This window comes from Mirounga angustirostris, unplaced genomic scaffold (genome assembly GCF_029215605.1).
Source record: "Mirounga angustirostris isolate CCGP_5_RB_7025 unplaced genomic scaffold, mMirAng1.0.hap1 SCAF_3, whole genome shotgun sequence".
In the NCBI taxonomy this organism is placed as follows: domain Eukaryota; kingdom Metazoa; phylum Chordata; class Mammalia; order Carnivora; family Phocidae; genus Mirounga; species Mirounga angustirostris.
The window spans coordinates 194,146,189-194,164,533 of NW_026991711.1; the positions used below are offsets into that span (position 1 = coordinate 194,146,189).

The 18,345-nt window shown below is 52.3% G+C and overlaps 1 protein-coding gene across 1 annotated transcript in view; it reads right to left on the reverse strand.

The window, feature by feature from the left end:
• The window catches only part of ANKMY1 (ankyrin repeat and MYND domain containing 1), a 43,897-nt gene that overhangs the window by 18,640 nt on the left and 6,912 nt on the right, over positions 1–18,345 (reverse strand). Inside the window, exons 4-7 of the mRNA XM_064585846.1 lie at positions 15,194–15,666; positions 13,198–13,414; positions 12,828–12,992; positions 2,290–2,768 (exon numbers count right to left, since the gene is read on the reverse strand). Of these exons, the coding sequence (XP_064441916.1) occupies positions 2,290–2,768; positions 12,828–12,992; positions 13,198–13,414; positions 15,194–15,666 (1,334 nt within the window). The remainder of the gene's footprint in view (positions 1–2,289; positions 2,769–12,827; positions 12,993–13,197; positions 13,415–15,193; positions 15,667–18,345) is intronic.

Below are 18,345 nucleotides of genomic sequence, written 5' to 3' on the forward strand. Positions count from 1 at the left end.
ACCACACACAAGCACACCCATACGCACATACAACCCATGTATACACATGAACACACGTACACCGCGTGCACACACATAACACCTGCAAGCACACTACATGCACACATACACAGATGCACACCACACACATACACATGCAACACACGTGCACACCACACACAAGCACACCCATACGCACATACAACCCATGTATACACATGAACACACGTACACCGCGTGCACACATATAACACCTGCAAGCACACTACATGCACACATACACAGATGCACACCACACACATACACATGCAACACACGTGCACACCACACACAAGCACACCCATACGCACATACAACCCACGTATACACATGCACACACGTACACTGCGTGCACACGTACACACCACACACATACCTACCACACACATGCACACGACACATGCATACATACACATGCACCACACATATATATACACATGGAACAATGTACACATGTAATATACTCACATATACCACATGCATACATATATGCACACAACACATACACGCGCATGCACATCATGCAGATACATGTACATACACCCAACACATGTATATTCAGCACACACACACCATGCGTATCACACACGTGCATGTACCACAATACATACAATATACACAACACACGACCACGCCATACACACACACTCGTCCATGTGTGTGCACACACTGACACACACAGCTCTTATGAGGAGCACAGAGCGGGCATCAGTGGGGAAGCCTCGCCGAGACCCGACCGGCCAGGACGGCAGTCCCTCTGGGCAGGGAGGTCAAGGTGATGAGGAGCCAAGCAGGCTTTAAGAACGGTGAGAGAGCGGGAGGATGGAGGGTCTGGCCGGTCCTGCTGGCCCCACTGCCAGCGCAGTACCAGGTGGGGCAGACAAGAAGGCAGTGGAGAGGCAGGGTCAGTCTACAGCAGCGGTTCTCAGACACCCTGCTCTTGGGACCCCTTTCTGCTCCTAACATCCTTCAAGGACCCCAAAGAGCTTTGTTTATGCAGGTTCCATCCATGCATGTCTACTGTATTACAATTAAAACGAGAAAAAAAATTTTAAATACTAAGACATTTAAAAAGTAACAATAAACCCATTGCATATTAACAAAAATAACGTATTTTTATGAAAAACGTGTACTTGGCTGCATCAGAATCCAGCACTGCGAGGGCTCCCAACCGTGCATGAGTCCGGGACATCGGGACCTGGTCGCGCAGGAAGACCTGAGCTCTCCCCCACACTGACACGCATCGTTAGACGCTATGGGGGGTGCACGGCCTCGAAAATGCCAGTTTCCACTCGAGAACCGAGACGCCGTCGCTGGCACACACCCTGCCGGCTGCCCCCCTAAAGCGGGAGGCTCAGCGTTCGCACAGGGATGAGTGACCCTAGCGTGCCAGCTGGTCGTTCTTGCAAGGAAGAGCGGCGTCGCACGGGGGAACCGTGGCAAGCACCCTTTGCAACGCACGCTGTTGGAGAAGCGCTTTCCTCGAGAAAACCGTCCGACTGGTTTGGAGATGTGCTTCGGCGTCCCTCCCATCCGGTCACAGAGTAGTAGAAAGCCGTAAGCTCGGGGTCAAGATGTAATGACTGAGTAGCCTCTACTGCTTCACTGAGTGCATCCTCAACGGAGCGCGTTCTCTCACATGCGTGGGCCCAGGGAAGAGATGTGGTGTGGCTGTCACAGAGCGAAGCGGCAGGTGACGTCTGAGGATTGTTAGGAGGATCGTCTGCACCTGCAGACTCCCCGACAGGGTCTGGGACACCTGGGGCAAGCTTTGAGAGGGCAGGGGGTGAGTGTGAGTGTGTGTGTAGGATAACTTGTAGGGTGTGTGGGCAGTGAGGGGTCAAGTGTGTGCAGATGAGTTGTGTGAGTGCATGTGTGCGTGCATGTGTGAATGTGTCGGCAAGTGGGGGGAGTGAGTGTGTGCAGGCAAGTGTGTGTGTGTGAGCATGTCCATGGTATGTGTGTGTGCGTGCGTGTGAGCACCTGCATGGTGCCCCCTGCTCTGCGGCAGCCGGGGCACCCTCCCTGGATTCTCACTGCCACTGTCCCCCTGATGTCATAGCCAGGCCCCCAGCCCGGAGCCACAAAGACGCCCCTGGAGGCCGTGCGCAGGACGGGCCCCACGGCATCCCCGCAGGCTCGGGGGGTATGGGACACGCACCTCCAGAAACGCTCCCTCCTGGCGGCGGGGAAGTGATGCTGGCCCACTGAGCCAGAGCTCCACCCCTGAAAGTGACCCTCGGCCCCGACGCCCGCGCTCCAGCAACCTACTCTATCATGGCCAGCGCCATCTCCCTCATGGTGCCCTTCACCGAGCCGGTGGTGCTGAGTGAGGAGGCCTTCAGCGTGCTGTAGGCCTGGGCGCTCTTCTGCAGGAGGTCTTGGGACAGCGTGATGGGGTAGTTGCGCACACAGATGCCGGACTCGAAGTTCGTCTCCTGGCTTCCCGGCGTGTGCCCGTCCAGACTCCCTACCACGCGGTCCAGCCCCTTCTCCAGGTCGCTGACGCTGCCCCGCGGTGACAGACGGTCCCACTTCGGAGGGTTGCCCCCCAGGTCGGGGGACTCCTGAGACAGCTCCTGAGATAGCTGGGTGCCTGCAGAGAGGCCGTCCTCCTCACCGCCCCATGCAGCCGACTTCTGCTCCTGGCTGCCTGGGGTGAGCACCACTTCCTCTAAATACACAGACTCCTTGGCCGCTTCGAGGAGTGAGAAGGCGTGGTTGGGATTTACTGGCATATTTGAAGCTTCCTTTGGAAAGTACCAAAAAAAGAAGGAAAATCATTAGAAGAGTCAGAGTGACAACCGCGGGAAGCTGACTTCTTTAGCGAGGACCAGCGCTCACGGCAGACAGCGTTCTTCAGGCACCGAGGCTGACAATGCTAAAACACTTTGCAAAAGTCCAGGGAGGGAAGCAAACACCTCGGGGCATCGCGTGGAAACCTGAGCCACACAGCAGCCACCAGCCACACGTGGCAATGGAGCTCTCAACCTGAGGCCCGTCCAGGTCCGGGGTGTGCGTGAGCAGACAAAGCAGAGCGTCCCCCTATCCTGATAAACTGATTTTACACACAGAGATAATCAATTGTAGATACACACGGTTAAATAAAATATATCATCAAAATTAATTCTACCTGTTGTACCTCTTTTTAATGTCGCTCCTAGAGACATTTATTTTTTTGAAGATTTTATTTGCGAGAGAGAGAGAGAGAGCACGCGCAAGCAAGAGGAGGGGCAGAGGGAGAAGCGGACTCCCCGCAGAGCAGGGAGCCCGACGCGGGGCTTGATCCCAGGACCCCGGGATTACGACCTGAGCCGAAGGCGGATACTCCAGGGACTGAGACACCCAGGCGTCCAAACCCTAGAGACATTTAAATGACAGGACTGGCAGTGTGGCTCACACTACCTTCCTGCCCGCGATGCTGCCCTGCATGCCCCATTCACAGCCTCTGCTCTCCAAGTGTGGTCTCGAGGCCATCAGCCTGGCCAAGAATGCAGATTCTTGGGCCCCACCCAAGACCCCTAAGGCAGAAACACTGGGGGTGGGGGGCACCTGGGTGCCTTAGTCGGTGAAGCATCTGCCTTCAGCTCAGATCATGAGCCCAGGGTCCTGGGATCAAGTCCCACATGGGGCTCCTTGCTCAGTGGGGAGACTGCTTCTCCCTCTGCCTCTCCCCCTGCTTGTGCTCGCGCTCGCTCTCTCTCTGATAAATAAATAAATCTTTAAAAAAAAAAAAAAAGGAAACGCTGGTGGTGGGGCTCAGCTCTCTGTGATCCCCCCCCCATAAGGGGTCAGATGGTAGACAAAGGGGACGAGGTGGCCCCAGGGCCCTCTGCCATGACTGTGCCCGGGCAATCTCGGGCGGCAGGTGGGGCGGCGGCTGTGTTCACAGCCTTGTGGGGGCAGTGCTCCCCGGACCGGTCCCTCCTCCCAGATGGCAGCCCGGCTTCTCCTATGACTCAGGACAGAGCGGGGCACCAGTCACAGGCTGAAGCAGCAAAAAATCTCAACCTTGTGCAGCGTGCAAACTCGTCTGGGTCTGGACTCATTTGACTCCATTCTAGATGTTGACATGGGAACTTGGGGAAACTGCCCCTGATGGGATCCCCGAGGACTCAAAAACTTGCTGTTTAATTTTTCAGGTGAGATGTTGGCGTCTGTGGTGTGCTAAGAACCTGTCTTTAGAGAGGGGGGAAAGATGGCGGAGGAGTAGGGGACCCTATTTCAACTGGTCCCCGTAATTGAGCTGGCTATCTACCAGACCACTCTGAGCACCCACGAAACCAGCCTGAGATGTAAGAAGATCTGGATCTCTACAAACAGAATATCGCAGGCAGTTGGTTTCGAGGTACGAAGCCGGGAGCCGTGATTCTGAGGGCAGATATCGGAGGATAAACAGCAGCGGGAAGATGCCTGGACGTGGGGATCCTGCACCGCCGGCGAGTGACAGCCTCACGCACTGCGGAGGGGGCACAGACTCGCAGACTGGTAGCGTCGGGAAAGGACTTTAGGGCAGCCCCTGGGGTGGAAACCCCCAGCGGTGGAGTCACGTGCACGCGAACTGGGAGCGGCTGGCAGTTTCAGAAGCACAAAGGGCAGAGACGTGCCCCGACCTGGAGGCAGGACTGGGGGCGCTGCGGAGGGGTGCACGACCCAGGACGCTGCAGTTTATAGCAGCACGGACAGAAACGGAGACGGTGTGGCCTGGAGGGCTCACTGAAGAACAGACTGCGATCTCTCTGCTCTGAGGCAGAGGGTTGGAAACGGTCTCTTCTGCTCTGACTCGCGGAAGAGACGCGGAAAGCCACCAGGGAAAGGCGCCAGACAACAGAAGCCCCAAAGACTGCTTCCCACTGAGCCCATCCCCCGCCACAGGGGCGCAGGGCAACTCCGCCCAAACAGGGTTGCCTGAGTAACAGCGCGGCAGGCCCCTCCGGCAGAAGACAGTCTGGGAAAACAAGAGGCCAGCAACCCTAAGGTCCCAAGAAAACAGGTGCATCTTGCTTGGGTTCTGGTCAATAATTTGGACTCTATACATTCCCTCAAACACCCATCAACAGAATGACTAGGAGGAGGAGCCCCCAAAACAGAAAAGACTCAGAGATTATGACTTATGCTGCAGATTTACAAATGGATGCAGATATAACCAAGATGTCAGAGATAGAATTCAGGCTAGCAATTGTGAAGACAATGGCTAGAATGGAGAAATCAATTAATGGCAACACAGAGTCTCTAAGGGCAGAAATAAAAGGTGAATTGGCAGAACTTAAAAATGCTATCACTGAGATCCAATCCAATCTAGATAATCTAACAGCCAGGATAACTGAGACAGAAGAGAGAATAAGCGACCTGGAAGACAATATAATAGATAAAAAGGGAAAAGAGGAGGCCAGGGAAAAACAACTCAGAATCCATGAAAATAGAATCAGAGAAATAAGTGACACCATGAGGCATTCCAATGTTAGAACAATTGGAATCCCAGAGGGAGTGGAGAGAGAGAGAGGGCTAGAAGATGTATTTGAGCAAATCATAGCTGAGAATTTCCCTAATCTGGGGAATGAAACAAACATTCGAGTCCTAGAGGCAGAGAGGACCCCTCCTAAGATCAAGGAAAACAGGCCAACACCCCGGCATGTAATAGTAAAACTTGCAAATCTTAGAACCAAGGAAACCATCTTAAGGGCAGTTAGGGGGAAGAGATTCCTTACGTACAGAGGGAGGAACATCAGAATAACGTCAGACCTATCCACAGAGACCTGGCAAGCCAGAAAGGCCTGGCAAGACATATTCAGGGTACTAAATGAGAAGAACATGCAGCCAAGAATACTTTATCCGGCAAGGCTTTCATTTAGAATGGATGGAGAGATGCAGAGCTTCCACGACCGGCAGAAGTTGAAAGAATATGTGACCACTAAGCTGGCCCTGCAAGAAATATTAAGGGGGGGTTCTATAAAAGGAGAAAGACCCCAAGAGTGATCTACAACAGAAATTTTTCAGGGACAATCTATAAAAACAAAGTCTTCACAGGCAACATGATGACAATTAATTCATATCTTTCAATAATCACTCTCAACGTGAATGGCCTAAACGCTCCCATAAAATGGCACAGGGTTGCAGATTGGATAAAAAGACAGGACCCATCCATATGCTGTCTACAAGAGACTCATTTTGAACCTAAAGATACATCCAGACTGAAAGTGATGGGATGGAGATCTATCTTCCATGCCAGCGGACCTCAAAAGAAAGCTGGGGTAGCAATTCTTATATCAGACAAATTAGATTTTAAACTAAAGTCTGTAATAAGAGACACAGAAGGACACTATATCATTCTTTTTTTTTTTTTTCTTTTTTTTTTTGGACACTATATCATTCTTAAAGGGTCTATCCAACAAGAAGATCTAACCATTATAAATATCTATGCCCCCAACATGGGAGCAGCCATATACATAAGCCAACTGTTAACCAAAATAAAGAGTCATATTGATAACAATACGTTAATTGTAGGAGACCTCAATACTCCACTCTACAATGGACAGATCATCTAAGCAGAAAATCAACAAGGAAACAAGAGCTTTGAATGATACACTGGACCAGATGGACCTCATAGATATTTACAGAACATTCCACCCTAAAACAACAGAATACTCATTCTTCTCGACCACACATGGAACTTTCTCCAGAATAGACCATATACTGGGTCACAAATCAGGTCTCAACCGATACCAAAAGATTGAGATTATTCCTTGCATATTCTCAGACCACAATGCTCTAAAACTGGAACTCAATCACAAGAAAAAATTTGGCAGAAATTCAAACACTTGGAAGCTAAAGACCACTCTGCTCAAGAATGTTTGGGTCAACCAAGAAATCAAAGAAGAACTTAAACAATTCATGGAAATCCATGAGAATGAAAACACATCGGTCCAAAACCTATGGGATACTGCAAAGGCGGTCCTAAGGGGGAAATACATAGCCATCCAAGCCTCACTCAAAAAAATAGAAAAATCCCGAATTCACCAACTAACTCTACACCTTAAAGAACTAGAGAAAAAGCAACAAACGACACCTAAGCCATGCATTAGAAGAGAAATAATTAAAATTAGAGCAGAAATCAATGAATTAGAAACCAGAAACACAGTAGATCAAATCAATGAAACTAGAAGTTGGTTCTTTGAAAGAATTAATAAGATTGATAAACCACTGGCCAGACTTATCCAAAAGAAGACAGAAAGGACCCAAATTAATAAAATTATGAATGAAAGGGGAGAGATCACGACTAACACCAAGAAAATAGAAACAATTATTAGAAATTATTATCAACAACTATATGCCAATAAACTGAGCAATCTGGATAAAATGGATGCCTTCCTGGAAACCTATAAGCTGCCAAGACTGAAACAGGAAGAAATTGACAACCTGAATTGGCCAATAACCAGTAACGAGATTGAAGCAGTGATCAAAAACCTTCCAAAAAACAAGAGTCCAGGGCCTGAAGGATTCCCTGGGGAATTCTACCAAACATTCAAAGAAGAAATAATACCTATTCTACTGAAGCTGTTTCAAAAAATAGAAACAGAAGGAAAACTTCCAAACTCATTCTATGAGGCCAGCATTACCTTAATCCCCAAACCAGGCAAAGACCCCATCAAAAAGGAGAATTTCAGACCGATATCCCTGATGAATATGGATTCCAAAATCCTCAACAAAATCCTAGCTAATAGGATCCAACAATACATTAAAAGGATCATCCACCAGGACCAAGTGGGATTTATCCCCGGGATGCAAGGGTGGTTCAACATTCGTAAATCAATCAATGTGATAGAACACATTAATAAGAGGAGGAAGAAGAACCATATGGTCCTCTCAATTGATGCAGAAAAAGCATTTGACAAAATACAACATCCTTTCCTGATTAAAACTCTCCAGAGTATAGGGATAGAGGGAACATTCCTCAAGCTCATAAAATCCATCTTGAAAAACCCACAGCGAATATCATTCTCAATGGGGAAAAGCTGAGAGCCTTTCCCTTAAGATCAGGAACACGTCAATGGTGCCCACTCTCACCACTGTTGTTCAACATAGTACTAGAAGTCCTAGCAACAGCAATCAGACAACAAAAAGAAATAAAAGGTATTCAGATTGGCAAAGAAGAAGTCAAACTCTCTCTTTTCGACATGATACTTTATGTGGAAAACCCAAAAGACTCCACCCCCAAATTACTAGAACTCATCCAGCAATTCAGTAATGTGGCAGGATACAAAATCAATGCACAGAAATCAGTTGCTTTCTTATACACTAACAATGCAACTGTAGAAAGAGAAACTAAAGAAACGATTCCATTTACAATAGCACCAAAAACCGTAAGATACCTCGGAATAAACCTAACCAAAGAGGTAAAGGATCTATACTCTAGGAACTACAAAACACTCACGAAAGAAATTGAAGAAGACACAAGAAGATGGGAAAAATATCCCATGCTCATGGATCGGAAGAATAAACATTGTTAAAATGTCTATGCTACCCAGAGCAATCTATACCTTCAATGCCATCCTGATCAAAATTCCAATGACATTTTTCAAAGTGCTGGAAGAAACGATCCTAAAATTTGTATGGAATCAGAAAAGACCCCAATTGCCAAGGAGATGTTGAAAAAGAAAAACAAAGCTGGGGGCATCACGTTGCCCGATTTCAAGCTATATTACAAAACAGTGATCATCAAGACAGCATGGTACTGGCACAAAAACAGACATAGAGACCAATGGAACAGAATAGAGCGCCCAGATATGGACCCTCAACTCTGTGGTCAAATAATCTTTGACAAAGCAGGAAAAAACATGCAATGGAAAAAAGACAGTCTCTTCAATAAATGGTGCTGGGAAAATTGGACTGCCACATGCAGAAGAATGAAACTCGACCATTCTCTAACACCACTCACAAAGATAAACTCAAAGTGGATGAAAGACCTCAATGTGAGACAGGAATCCATCAAAATCCTAGAGGAGAACATAAGCAGTAACCTCTTTGACATTGGCCACAGCAACTTCTTTCAAGATACATCTCCAAAAGCTAGTGAAACAAAAGCAAAAATGAACTTTTGGGACTTCATCAAGATAAAAAGCTTCTGCACAGCAAAGGAAACAGTCAACAAAACAAAGAGGCAACCCACAGAATGGGAGAAGATATTTGCAAAGGACACTACAGATAAAGGGCTGGTATCCAAAACCTATAAAGAACTTCTCCAACTCAACACCCAAAAAACAAATAATCAAGTCAAAAAGTGGGCAGAAGAGATGAAAAGACACTTCTCTGAAGAAGACATACAAATGGCTAACAGACACATGAAAAAATGTTCATCATCATTAGCCATCAGGGAAATCCAAATCAAAACCACACTGAGATACCACCTTACACCAGTTAGAATGGCAAAATGGACAGGGAAAGAAACAACAACTGTTGGAGAGGTTGTGGAGAAAGGGCAACCCTCTTACACTTTTGGTGGGAATGCAAGTTGGTACAGCCACTTTGGAAAACAGTGTGGAGGTTCCTCAAAAATTTAAAAATAGAGCTACCCTATGACCCAGCAATTGCACTCCTGGGTATTTACCCCAAAGACACAGATGTAGTGAAAAGAAGGGCCATATGCACCCCAATGTTCATAGCAGCAATGTTCGAAAGCCAAACTGTGGAAAGAGCCGAGATGCCCTTCAATAGATGAATGGATAAAGAAGATGTGGTCCATATATACAATGGAATATTACTCAGCCATCAGAAAGGATGAATACCCAACTTTTACATCAACATGGATGGGACTGGAGGAGATTATGCTAAGTGAAATAAGTCAAGCAGAGAAAATCAATTATCATATGGTTTCACTTATTTGTGGAACATAAGGAATAACATGGAGGACATTAGAAGAAGGAAGGGAAAAATGGGGGGCAGGAATTGGAGGGAGAGATGAACCATGAGAGACTATGGACTCTGAGAAACAAACAGGGTTTTAGAGGGGAGGGGGGAGGGGGGATTGGTTAGCCCGGTGATGGGTATTAAGGAGGGCACGTATTGCATGGAGCACTGGGTGTTATATGAAAACAACGGATCGTGGATCACTACATCAAAGACTAATGATGTATTGTATGGTGACTAACGTAACATAATAAAATTTAAAAATAAATAAAAAATTAAAAATTAAAAAAAAGAACCTGTCTTTAGGGGACGGCTCTGTGGCTGAAGCCCGCTGATGTGGATGGAATTCACCCTAAACTGCGCACGGCGGGCGTGGGGACGTGGTGGGAGCGCCACCTGCCGGCAGCTGCTTAGTCGGGGGCGGTCCCCGCACGCCTCCCTGAACAGCCGTGTGTCTCGGAATGAGACATTCAAAAGAAAGGCAGAGGAGTGATTTTTACCAGTATTTTAAGTGTACAAATAAAATGCTTTCTGGGGCTCTTGCTGCCTTCACCAATCATGGATGAGGCTTCTTCCCCTACAGGCAGGGTCCCCTGGAGACGCTGTGGGCCTGGAGAAGCTGTGGGGACAACACTCCCAACGAAGGGGTGACAGCACAGGACCTCTGTTCACACCATCACCTTTGAACTTGAAAGTCGTTGTTTCTGTACGTTAACAACTTCTGGCCAAGAAGGAGTGTGTACTCACAAACCAGATACAAATGAATGGTGCCATAAAAGCAAAAGGACCTTACAGCTGGTTCTCAAACCCTCCACCTTCGACTTCCTGCGGGCTCCTCAGCTTCCGCCTCCCGGGAGATCTCTCCCTGCCGCCTGCACACAGGACCCACCCAGGGCACCGGGGACCCGGCGTGAACCTGACCCCCCCACCCCACCCAAGGTAGCGGGGACCCGGTGGGCTCTGGCCCCCACCCCACCCAGGGCAGCGGGACCCAGTGGGCTCTGGCCTCCTCCCCGCGTGCACCTGCTCCCCCCACTCACCCAGGACAGCAGGGACCCGGTGGGCTCTGGCCTCCTCCCCACGTGCACCTGCCCCTCCACCCCACCCAGGGCAGCAGGGACCCGGTGGGCTCTGGCCTCCTCCCCACGTGCACCTGCTCCCCCCACCCCACCCAGGGCAGTGGGACCCGGTGGGCTCTGGCCTCCTCCCCGTGTGCACCTGACCCCCCCACCCCACCCAAGGCAGCGGGGACCCGGTGGGCTCTGGCCCCCACCCCACCCAGGGCAGCGGGACCCAGTGGGCCCTGGCCTCCTCCCCGTGTGCACCTGCCCCCCCACCCCACCCAGGGCAGCAGGGACCCGGTGGGCTCTGACCTCCTTCCCGTGTGCACCTGCCCCTCCACCCCACCCAGGGCAGCAGGGACCCGGTGGGCTCTGGCCTCCTCCCCACGTGCACCTGCTCCCCCCACCCCACCCAGGGCAGCGGGACCCGGTGGGCTCTGACCTCCTTCCCACGTACACCTGCTCCCCCCACCCCACCCAGGGCAGCGGGACCCGGTGGGCTCTGACCTCCTTCCTGTGTGCACCTGCTCCCCACACCCCACCCAGGACAGCAGGGACCCAGTGGGCTCTGGCCTCCTCCCCGCGTGCACCTGCTCCCCCCACCCCACCCAGGGCAGCGGGACCCAGTGGGCTCTGACCTCCTTCCCGCATGCACCTGCTCCCCACACCCCACCTAGGGCAGCAGGGACCCGGCGTGCACCTGTCCCCCCTCCCCACCCAGGACAGCAGGGACCCGGTGGGCTCTGGCCTCCTCCCCGCGTGCACCTGCCCCCCCACCCCACCCAGGGCAGCAGGGACCCGGTGGGCTCTGGCCTCCTCCCCGCGTGCACCTGCTCCCTTACCCACTCCCCACCCTGAAATCCTCAGGAGCTGGTGTGGTCCCACCTAAGGGAACTGAAGGCAGGAACCGAGGCCTGCCCTGGAGAAGCAGGGGTGGGGGCCATGTGTTGGTACCTGAGGAGCTCTGCCCGCCTCTCCTCAAGGAAGAAATTCAGGAGACAGGGTTAAGGTGAGAGAAGAGTCCCAGCAAGGGGACTTTTTCCAGCACCATTCCCTCACCTGCCCAGGAGGGGCCCTGACCACGAGGAGAGAAAGCCGCAGCCCCCACGGAAGGCTTGCTGGGAGGAGGTCAGTCCCAGGCTGGGCCTGCCTCACAGGGCTGACAGTTAGGGTCCAGGGTTCCCCGAGGGGTGTGCAGACGCGGCCCCTGCAGCCGGCGCTCAGGAGACAGGCCACGGAGGTCGCCCTGCGCTGCAGAGAGCGGGCCCTCGGGCACTGCCCAGCCAGCTGTGAGGCCCCGAGCCTGCCCTGGAACGGAGGCATACAGAGCTGCCCCTGCAGCGGCAGCAGGGCTCAGAAGCTCCCGGACGGACGAAACACAGGACCACCACGTGACCCCGCGATCCCACGGCTGGGGGTACATCCCAAACAACCCAAAGCAGGAGTTCACGCTAACGCTTGACCAGGGACCTCTGGGCAGTTCTATTCACAAAGGGCAAAGGGGTGCCTCACTCCTGAATCGCCAGCCTTCCCCCCCCCCCCGAGTCTCGTTCCCTGGGGCCCACAGGAGGGGTCTTGGGCCGACTGCCGTGCATGTGGCTCGGATGGGACACATGGCCCTTGGCGTTGCGGTAAGAGCTCAGGACACTGAGCGGGCATGCTGGCTCCGTCCCTGCCTCCCACTCCCCGTCCGCGGGCCGTAGTGTCCCTTCACCCCATCTGAAGCCCATCTGCACAGAGACAGGGAGGCCGGGGACCGCGGCCAGGAGAGATGGACAGGGGGATGGGGGATGGGGGACAGGGTGCTACAGACGCCAGGCCGGGCTGCAGCGTCAAGGGGCTGACCTGGGGCTTGGGCGCCGTCCGCTCAGCGATGTTGGGCTTGAAGCACCTGGACGGGTAGTAGAGAAGGAAGCACATGTTGAGCGCCGTGAGGCCCTCGTCTGTGTACTTGTTCACGTCGGCCCCGTGGTCCAGCAGAAGGTTGATAATGTTGTTGTGACAGTGAACCTGGAGGGAGGAAGCCAGCCTCGTGAGGACAGCAGCTACCTGACTCAGAGACAGCGGCGTGGGAAGATCAACACGGCCCAGCCTCTCTGCCATCCGACCCTGTGCATCCCACTTCTGGCTGGGAGGACAGCAGCCCCACAGAGGGGAGAGGACCCCAGACTGTCACGGGTCCACAGTGCCGGGGGCACCCCGCATGGGGACTTACGGCGGCCGCAGCGAGCACAGTGTAGCCCTTGGCATCAGCCACATCAGCGCTGGCGAGGTCATCCCTGAGGATCCCGTAGATCCAGTCATAGTTCCCTTCCCCAGCCCTCAGGATCATGTCCTTGGCAAGCCGCTCCTTGGGCCCACGACACGCAAAGCTTCTCCGGTCCCCCTCCAGGATGGCACCCATGTTCCAGCTGCTGTGGGCCTTCTTGTTCCTGGCAACACGGTGGGCCTCAGTGGTGTTAGGCCAGCTCAGGACCCCCACTCGGGGCCCTCTCTCCTATACCCCTTCTCTTCATTCCTCACCCTGCCCTGCCCCAGGCCCTTTTCCTCCCCTTACAGTCCACTCCTCAGGCACCCTGAGCCCTGGGGGCTGCACCACTGAGCAATCACAGTTGGCGTGGACGCAGCACTGTGGTGTGACTCGTGGCCCTCAGGTGCAGATGCTCAGGCTTATCATGGGCCCTGCACAAACCTGATTCATCGGTCCCTTCATGTGTGCTGGGAAAGGGGCTCTCATAGGAGGGGCCCCGGGCAGGAAGGAGGCCAGGCACACACATGGGTCTGGCACTCAGCACCAAGCACTCACATCCCACCTCTGCTCATTCACTTTTTGAGTAGATAACAGGCAAGTCCCATGACCCACTCACCAGCCCACACTTAAGCCTCCTGTGTACACGTAACCTCCTCCACCATCAAACATCTATGGATTTATGGCACCTTCTGTGCCCAACAGTTATCAACAATTACTGGCTCAGCTGACGTCTGCATGATGGATGGACAGATGGATGGCTAGGTGGAAGGATGGAGGGGTGGGTGGGTGATGGGTGGGTGGATAGGTGGATGAATGGAGGGATGGATAAATGGGTGGGTGGGTGGGTGGATGGATGAATGGAGGGATGGATAAATGGGTGGGTGGGTGGGTGGGTGGATGGGTGGATGACTGGATGGATGTGTAGATGGGTGGGTTGATGGATGGATGGAGGGAGGGAGGGAGGGAGGGAGGGATGGGTGGAGGGATGGGTGGGTGGGTGGATCGACAGAGGGAGGGAGAGAGGGAGGAATGGGTGGAGGGATGGGTGGAGGGATTAAGTGGGGGGAAGCATGAATGCATAAGTAGCCAGCCACTTGTGTTTACCAAACATGAATTCTAAAACAGTTTAGTGATATCAGAGAACAAAGTTTAGTAAACAAATGAAAATATTCTTCAAAATTTTAACTTAAAATATCAGTTTTCATCAAGTAGCTGCTAACTTTTCCAGGGCTGGGGTGGTGAAGAAGGGTGTCTTTGGAGACCAACAAAGCAGCTCCATCTTTCCCAGCCATTTTGGAGAAGCCAGAGGCTCGGCCAGCCCCCAGCCTACTCCTACCCTGCTCTCCCACCTTGGCTCTCGCGTCAGATCCGTACTCATACATCAGGGTAATAGCAGTCCCTTCTCTTTGTGTGGACCTCGCGTAGATACCTGACCTACCGGACACCTAGTCACAGACACGACCTGCAGAGGCTGGGGCGCAAGCTCCAACCAGTACAGAGAAAATACACACAGGGTCCCAGAACCAGGATTTGAACTCAGCCCCATCAACTCAGGAGTTGACCCTATTCCACATCCCCTTGCGAGGCTCTACACTCTTCTCCATGCTCACCAAGCAACCCCCTGACCACTCCTGCCCCCAAGACTGGGTGAGCAGGATCCGGCGTCCCAATACCCTGTGTGAACATCGATGGTCCCAGCACCTGCCTGCTCCGCCCCTTTCCTCGAAACCCGGGGACATGTCCCTGCTCACAGGCCCGTCACGGCTTTCCCTCCCCCTCCATCTCTGAGCTGCCTCAGTCAAACAGGAGAGCACATATGATTTAACCTGACAACCCTGCAAGTTACTCAGCCAGGCACCGGAGGCCTCCGGGGGCCCAGCACTGAGCGCAGGCCCGTCAGCGGCGGGGAGGAGCAGGCCTTCCAGGCGCTGAGGTGATGAAGAACGATGTGACGACTTACCTGTACTTATAAGCTTGCTTCTGGATTTTGACCATCAAAGGGGTCTCATTTTTTATAAACCAGGGTTTGCTGTCCTCAACAAACGGAGGGACATCGTTAAGGAAGATCAGGGCATCTAATTCTTTGCGGAAAGAGCAGGTCATGGGCAGGTGGCTGTTGTCGGTTGAGTAAGTGTACATTTCTGGAGGCAGAGTTAAGTCATCATTCAGAAGAAACCGCTTATAGTCGTAGAAAAAGGGGTCCTGTTCCTCATGCAGGTCCCACTCCATTTTCTCCTCGCCCAAGAGGCTGATTCTAGCAGGAGAGTGTGTGAGGAAGCCCGAGTACTCAGGGTAGTCGTGTATGGAGAAGCTGCTGGGGACCTCTGTGCACAGCTTGATGAGGTGCTCCCGAAACCACAGCCCGACGTCCTGGCTGCCATCGGGGTAGGTCTCAATGCCTGGCCCAAACCGCTCGTTGGCTTTGTACAGCCCCTGCAAAACAAAGTTCACTAGGGCAAAAGAGAGAATTCAGCAGGGCCGTCTGCTCTGCAACTGGTTTCTCAAAATCAAAAAATTAAACCTTCCTAAGAAATGTATTCATTCATTCAACAAATATTTGCAGAGGCTTAGTATGCACCAGGCCCAGGGGCCAAAAGCAAATGTGTAAATATGGAACACGTGGGTGGAGAAAGGTGCTACGGGCCTGGGGTGGTCAGGGGTGGCCTTACTGGGAAAGTGGGGACACGCCCGGGGGTCTCAGGGTGGAGCGTGTCAGGGATACCACGTGTGGGCTCATTTCAGGGAACCCCTTGCAGCACTAGGGACCCAGCCCAGGCACCCCAGCAGCATGGGGGTCGGAGATGCTGGGCACTGGGTCCCAGAGACCCCAGCAGGCATGAACCGAGGAGGCAGGAGGAGGAGGGGGAGGATGGGGAAGAAGGGAGGGGGAGGAGGAGGCGGGGCTAACGCACGCTCCCAGTGAACCCAGCCGGGTGCAGTGATTCCTGGGCCTCTCTGGGTGCTCCCACTGGGTGGGACGGTGTCTGTGCTGGGTGGAGCATGGGTGCAGAGGGAAGGGCCAGGAGGGCCTTGAATGAAAGGCAATGCCGCCCCCCCCCCAAGGAAACTGGGAGAAGGGCTCTGGCACCGGGAGCTCAGAGAGAGGCCCCGCTTCCCAGGAGAGCTGCATGCTCCCTGTGCTGGCACTAGAGGACGCCTGGAGGTCACTGGGAGGACCGAGGAACAGCCTGGGCGAAGTTGCGGAGGCCTGACACAGCGGGGGCATTCGGTTCACTACCAGGAGCTGTGCCCGCATCTGTGAACCGGGCCAGGGCTGCTGTCTCAGGGCTCTCTGGCTGCAAGCCCCGGGGCTGGGCACTTGGGATGTAAGGCTCCAAGCTCCATGGCCCTGAGCACAAGAAGCTCACGGTCTACAACAGGCTAAAGAAACGAAAAGAAAATGCTCTGAGGATGACGTCATTGTGCAGGAGGTGGGGGGAGGGGGGCAGAGGTACTTCGGGAAGAAGCTGCACAGGGCACGAAGTGCCACCTCGGTCTGTGAAAGTGGCTTGGTGGGGCGGGGCACATTCAACCTGGAAGCCCCTGTCACCCAGGAGGCAGGAGCCACAAGATCCATGGGCGGGGAAAGACTGGGGACAGGGCAAGGAAAGGGGGTGCAGGGAGGCAGGCAGTCGGAAAAGCAGCTGCTGCAGATCTATGAGGAGTCCAAAGGCGCTCGTGCCCCGAGAGCTGACCCAAGAGCTCCCCTTCCAGGAATCCATCATAAGGAAATAATCCCAACGTCATCAAAGCTATGATCACACATACGTTCACGACAGTATGTATAGCAGCAAACTATAATCATACTAATAAAATATAATCCTAATAACGGTTATGTCTGCAGGACGCAACATGCCACAGCGTTTGTCTCTGACACACATTTACTTTGTGACCAAACAATGCCCTCCTAGGAATGAATATATCCCAGAGATCACCAACAAAAGCACAGAATGGTTGATGAGAAAGACCGTCACCGCCATGCCCTTTGGCACAACAAAGCCTGGAGAAAAGCTCCCGGTGGTCAACCCTTCCCAACCAGCTGTAAGGACACGAGATGCCCGGATGATGGGAAACTGCAGGCAACCATCGGAAGTGCAAAGAGCGCAGGCCCCGCCGTCCAAGCGGGGAGGAACGCACAGGCGCACGGGGCTCATGGTTGCACCTGCAAAGATAAAGCTGTAGAAACAGTCACCAATGACAGGACAGGACGCCAGAGAGAAGAGAAGGGATGGATGCTGGACTCCTCTGGGTGGACCCTGTTTGCTAGATTTGCCTTCAGAAAAATATCAGTTTTTTACATAAGTATAAAACAAAATTAAGGCAAGACTTAAAAAATCAAATCCTAAAAAAACAAAAGCAAAGCGAGTGAGTGTAGATCTCCTCCCAGGTGGTGGGTTAACTGCCCAGAGAGGAATTATGTCCCGTGATTGGACTCAACATTCCTGTGGGGTCAGCCCCAGGGCAAAAGGAAGGCAAAGGAGCTCTGAGTTGCTTTCAGGACGCATGGCGTCCCAGTGCTATGTTATTATTCCGAACTGTCATACATATTTTATGAGGTAAAATAGGTAGAAATGTTGTTAATGGTTAGAAATGAGGATTTTTAAGACTAAGAGGAAAGATATGCAAATACAATACCATGGCTGTTGAGTAAAAACCCTGTATTCCTAAACTGGATTTGGAGACATCAGTATGAACTGGTGGTATCTTTTCTCATTTAGAAAATATATATTATCGGGCGCCTGGGTGGCTCAGTTGGTTAAGCGACTGCCTTCGGCTCAGGTCATGATCCTGGAGTCCCGGGATCGAGTCCCGCATCGGGCTCCCTGCTCGGCAGGGAGTCTGCTTCTCCCTCTGACCCTCCTCCCTCTCATGCTCTATCTCATTCTCTCTCTCAAATAAATAAATAAAATCTTTAAAAAAAAAAAAAAGAAAATATATATTATCTAGATCTCCTACTGAAAATACTAAATATGAAAACCAAGCCAACACAGTAGTAATAAGCACCCAAACTGTGGTTTCTAAACACCATTTCCCACTGTGGAACCAGGCCTGCCAGATAAAGTCGATTCTGGGTCCAGGGCAGGAAGTGTATGGATGACCTGGGGATGACTC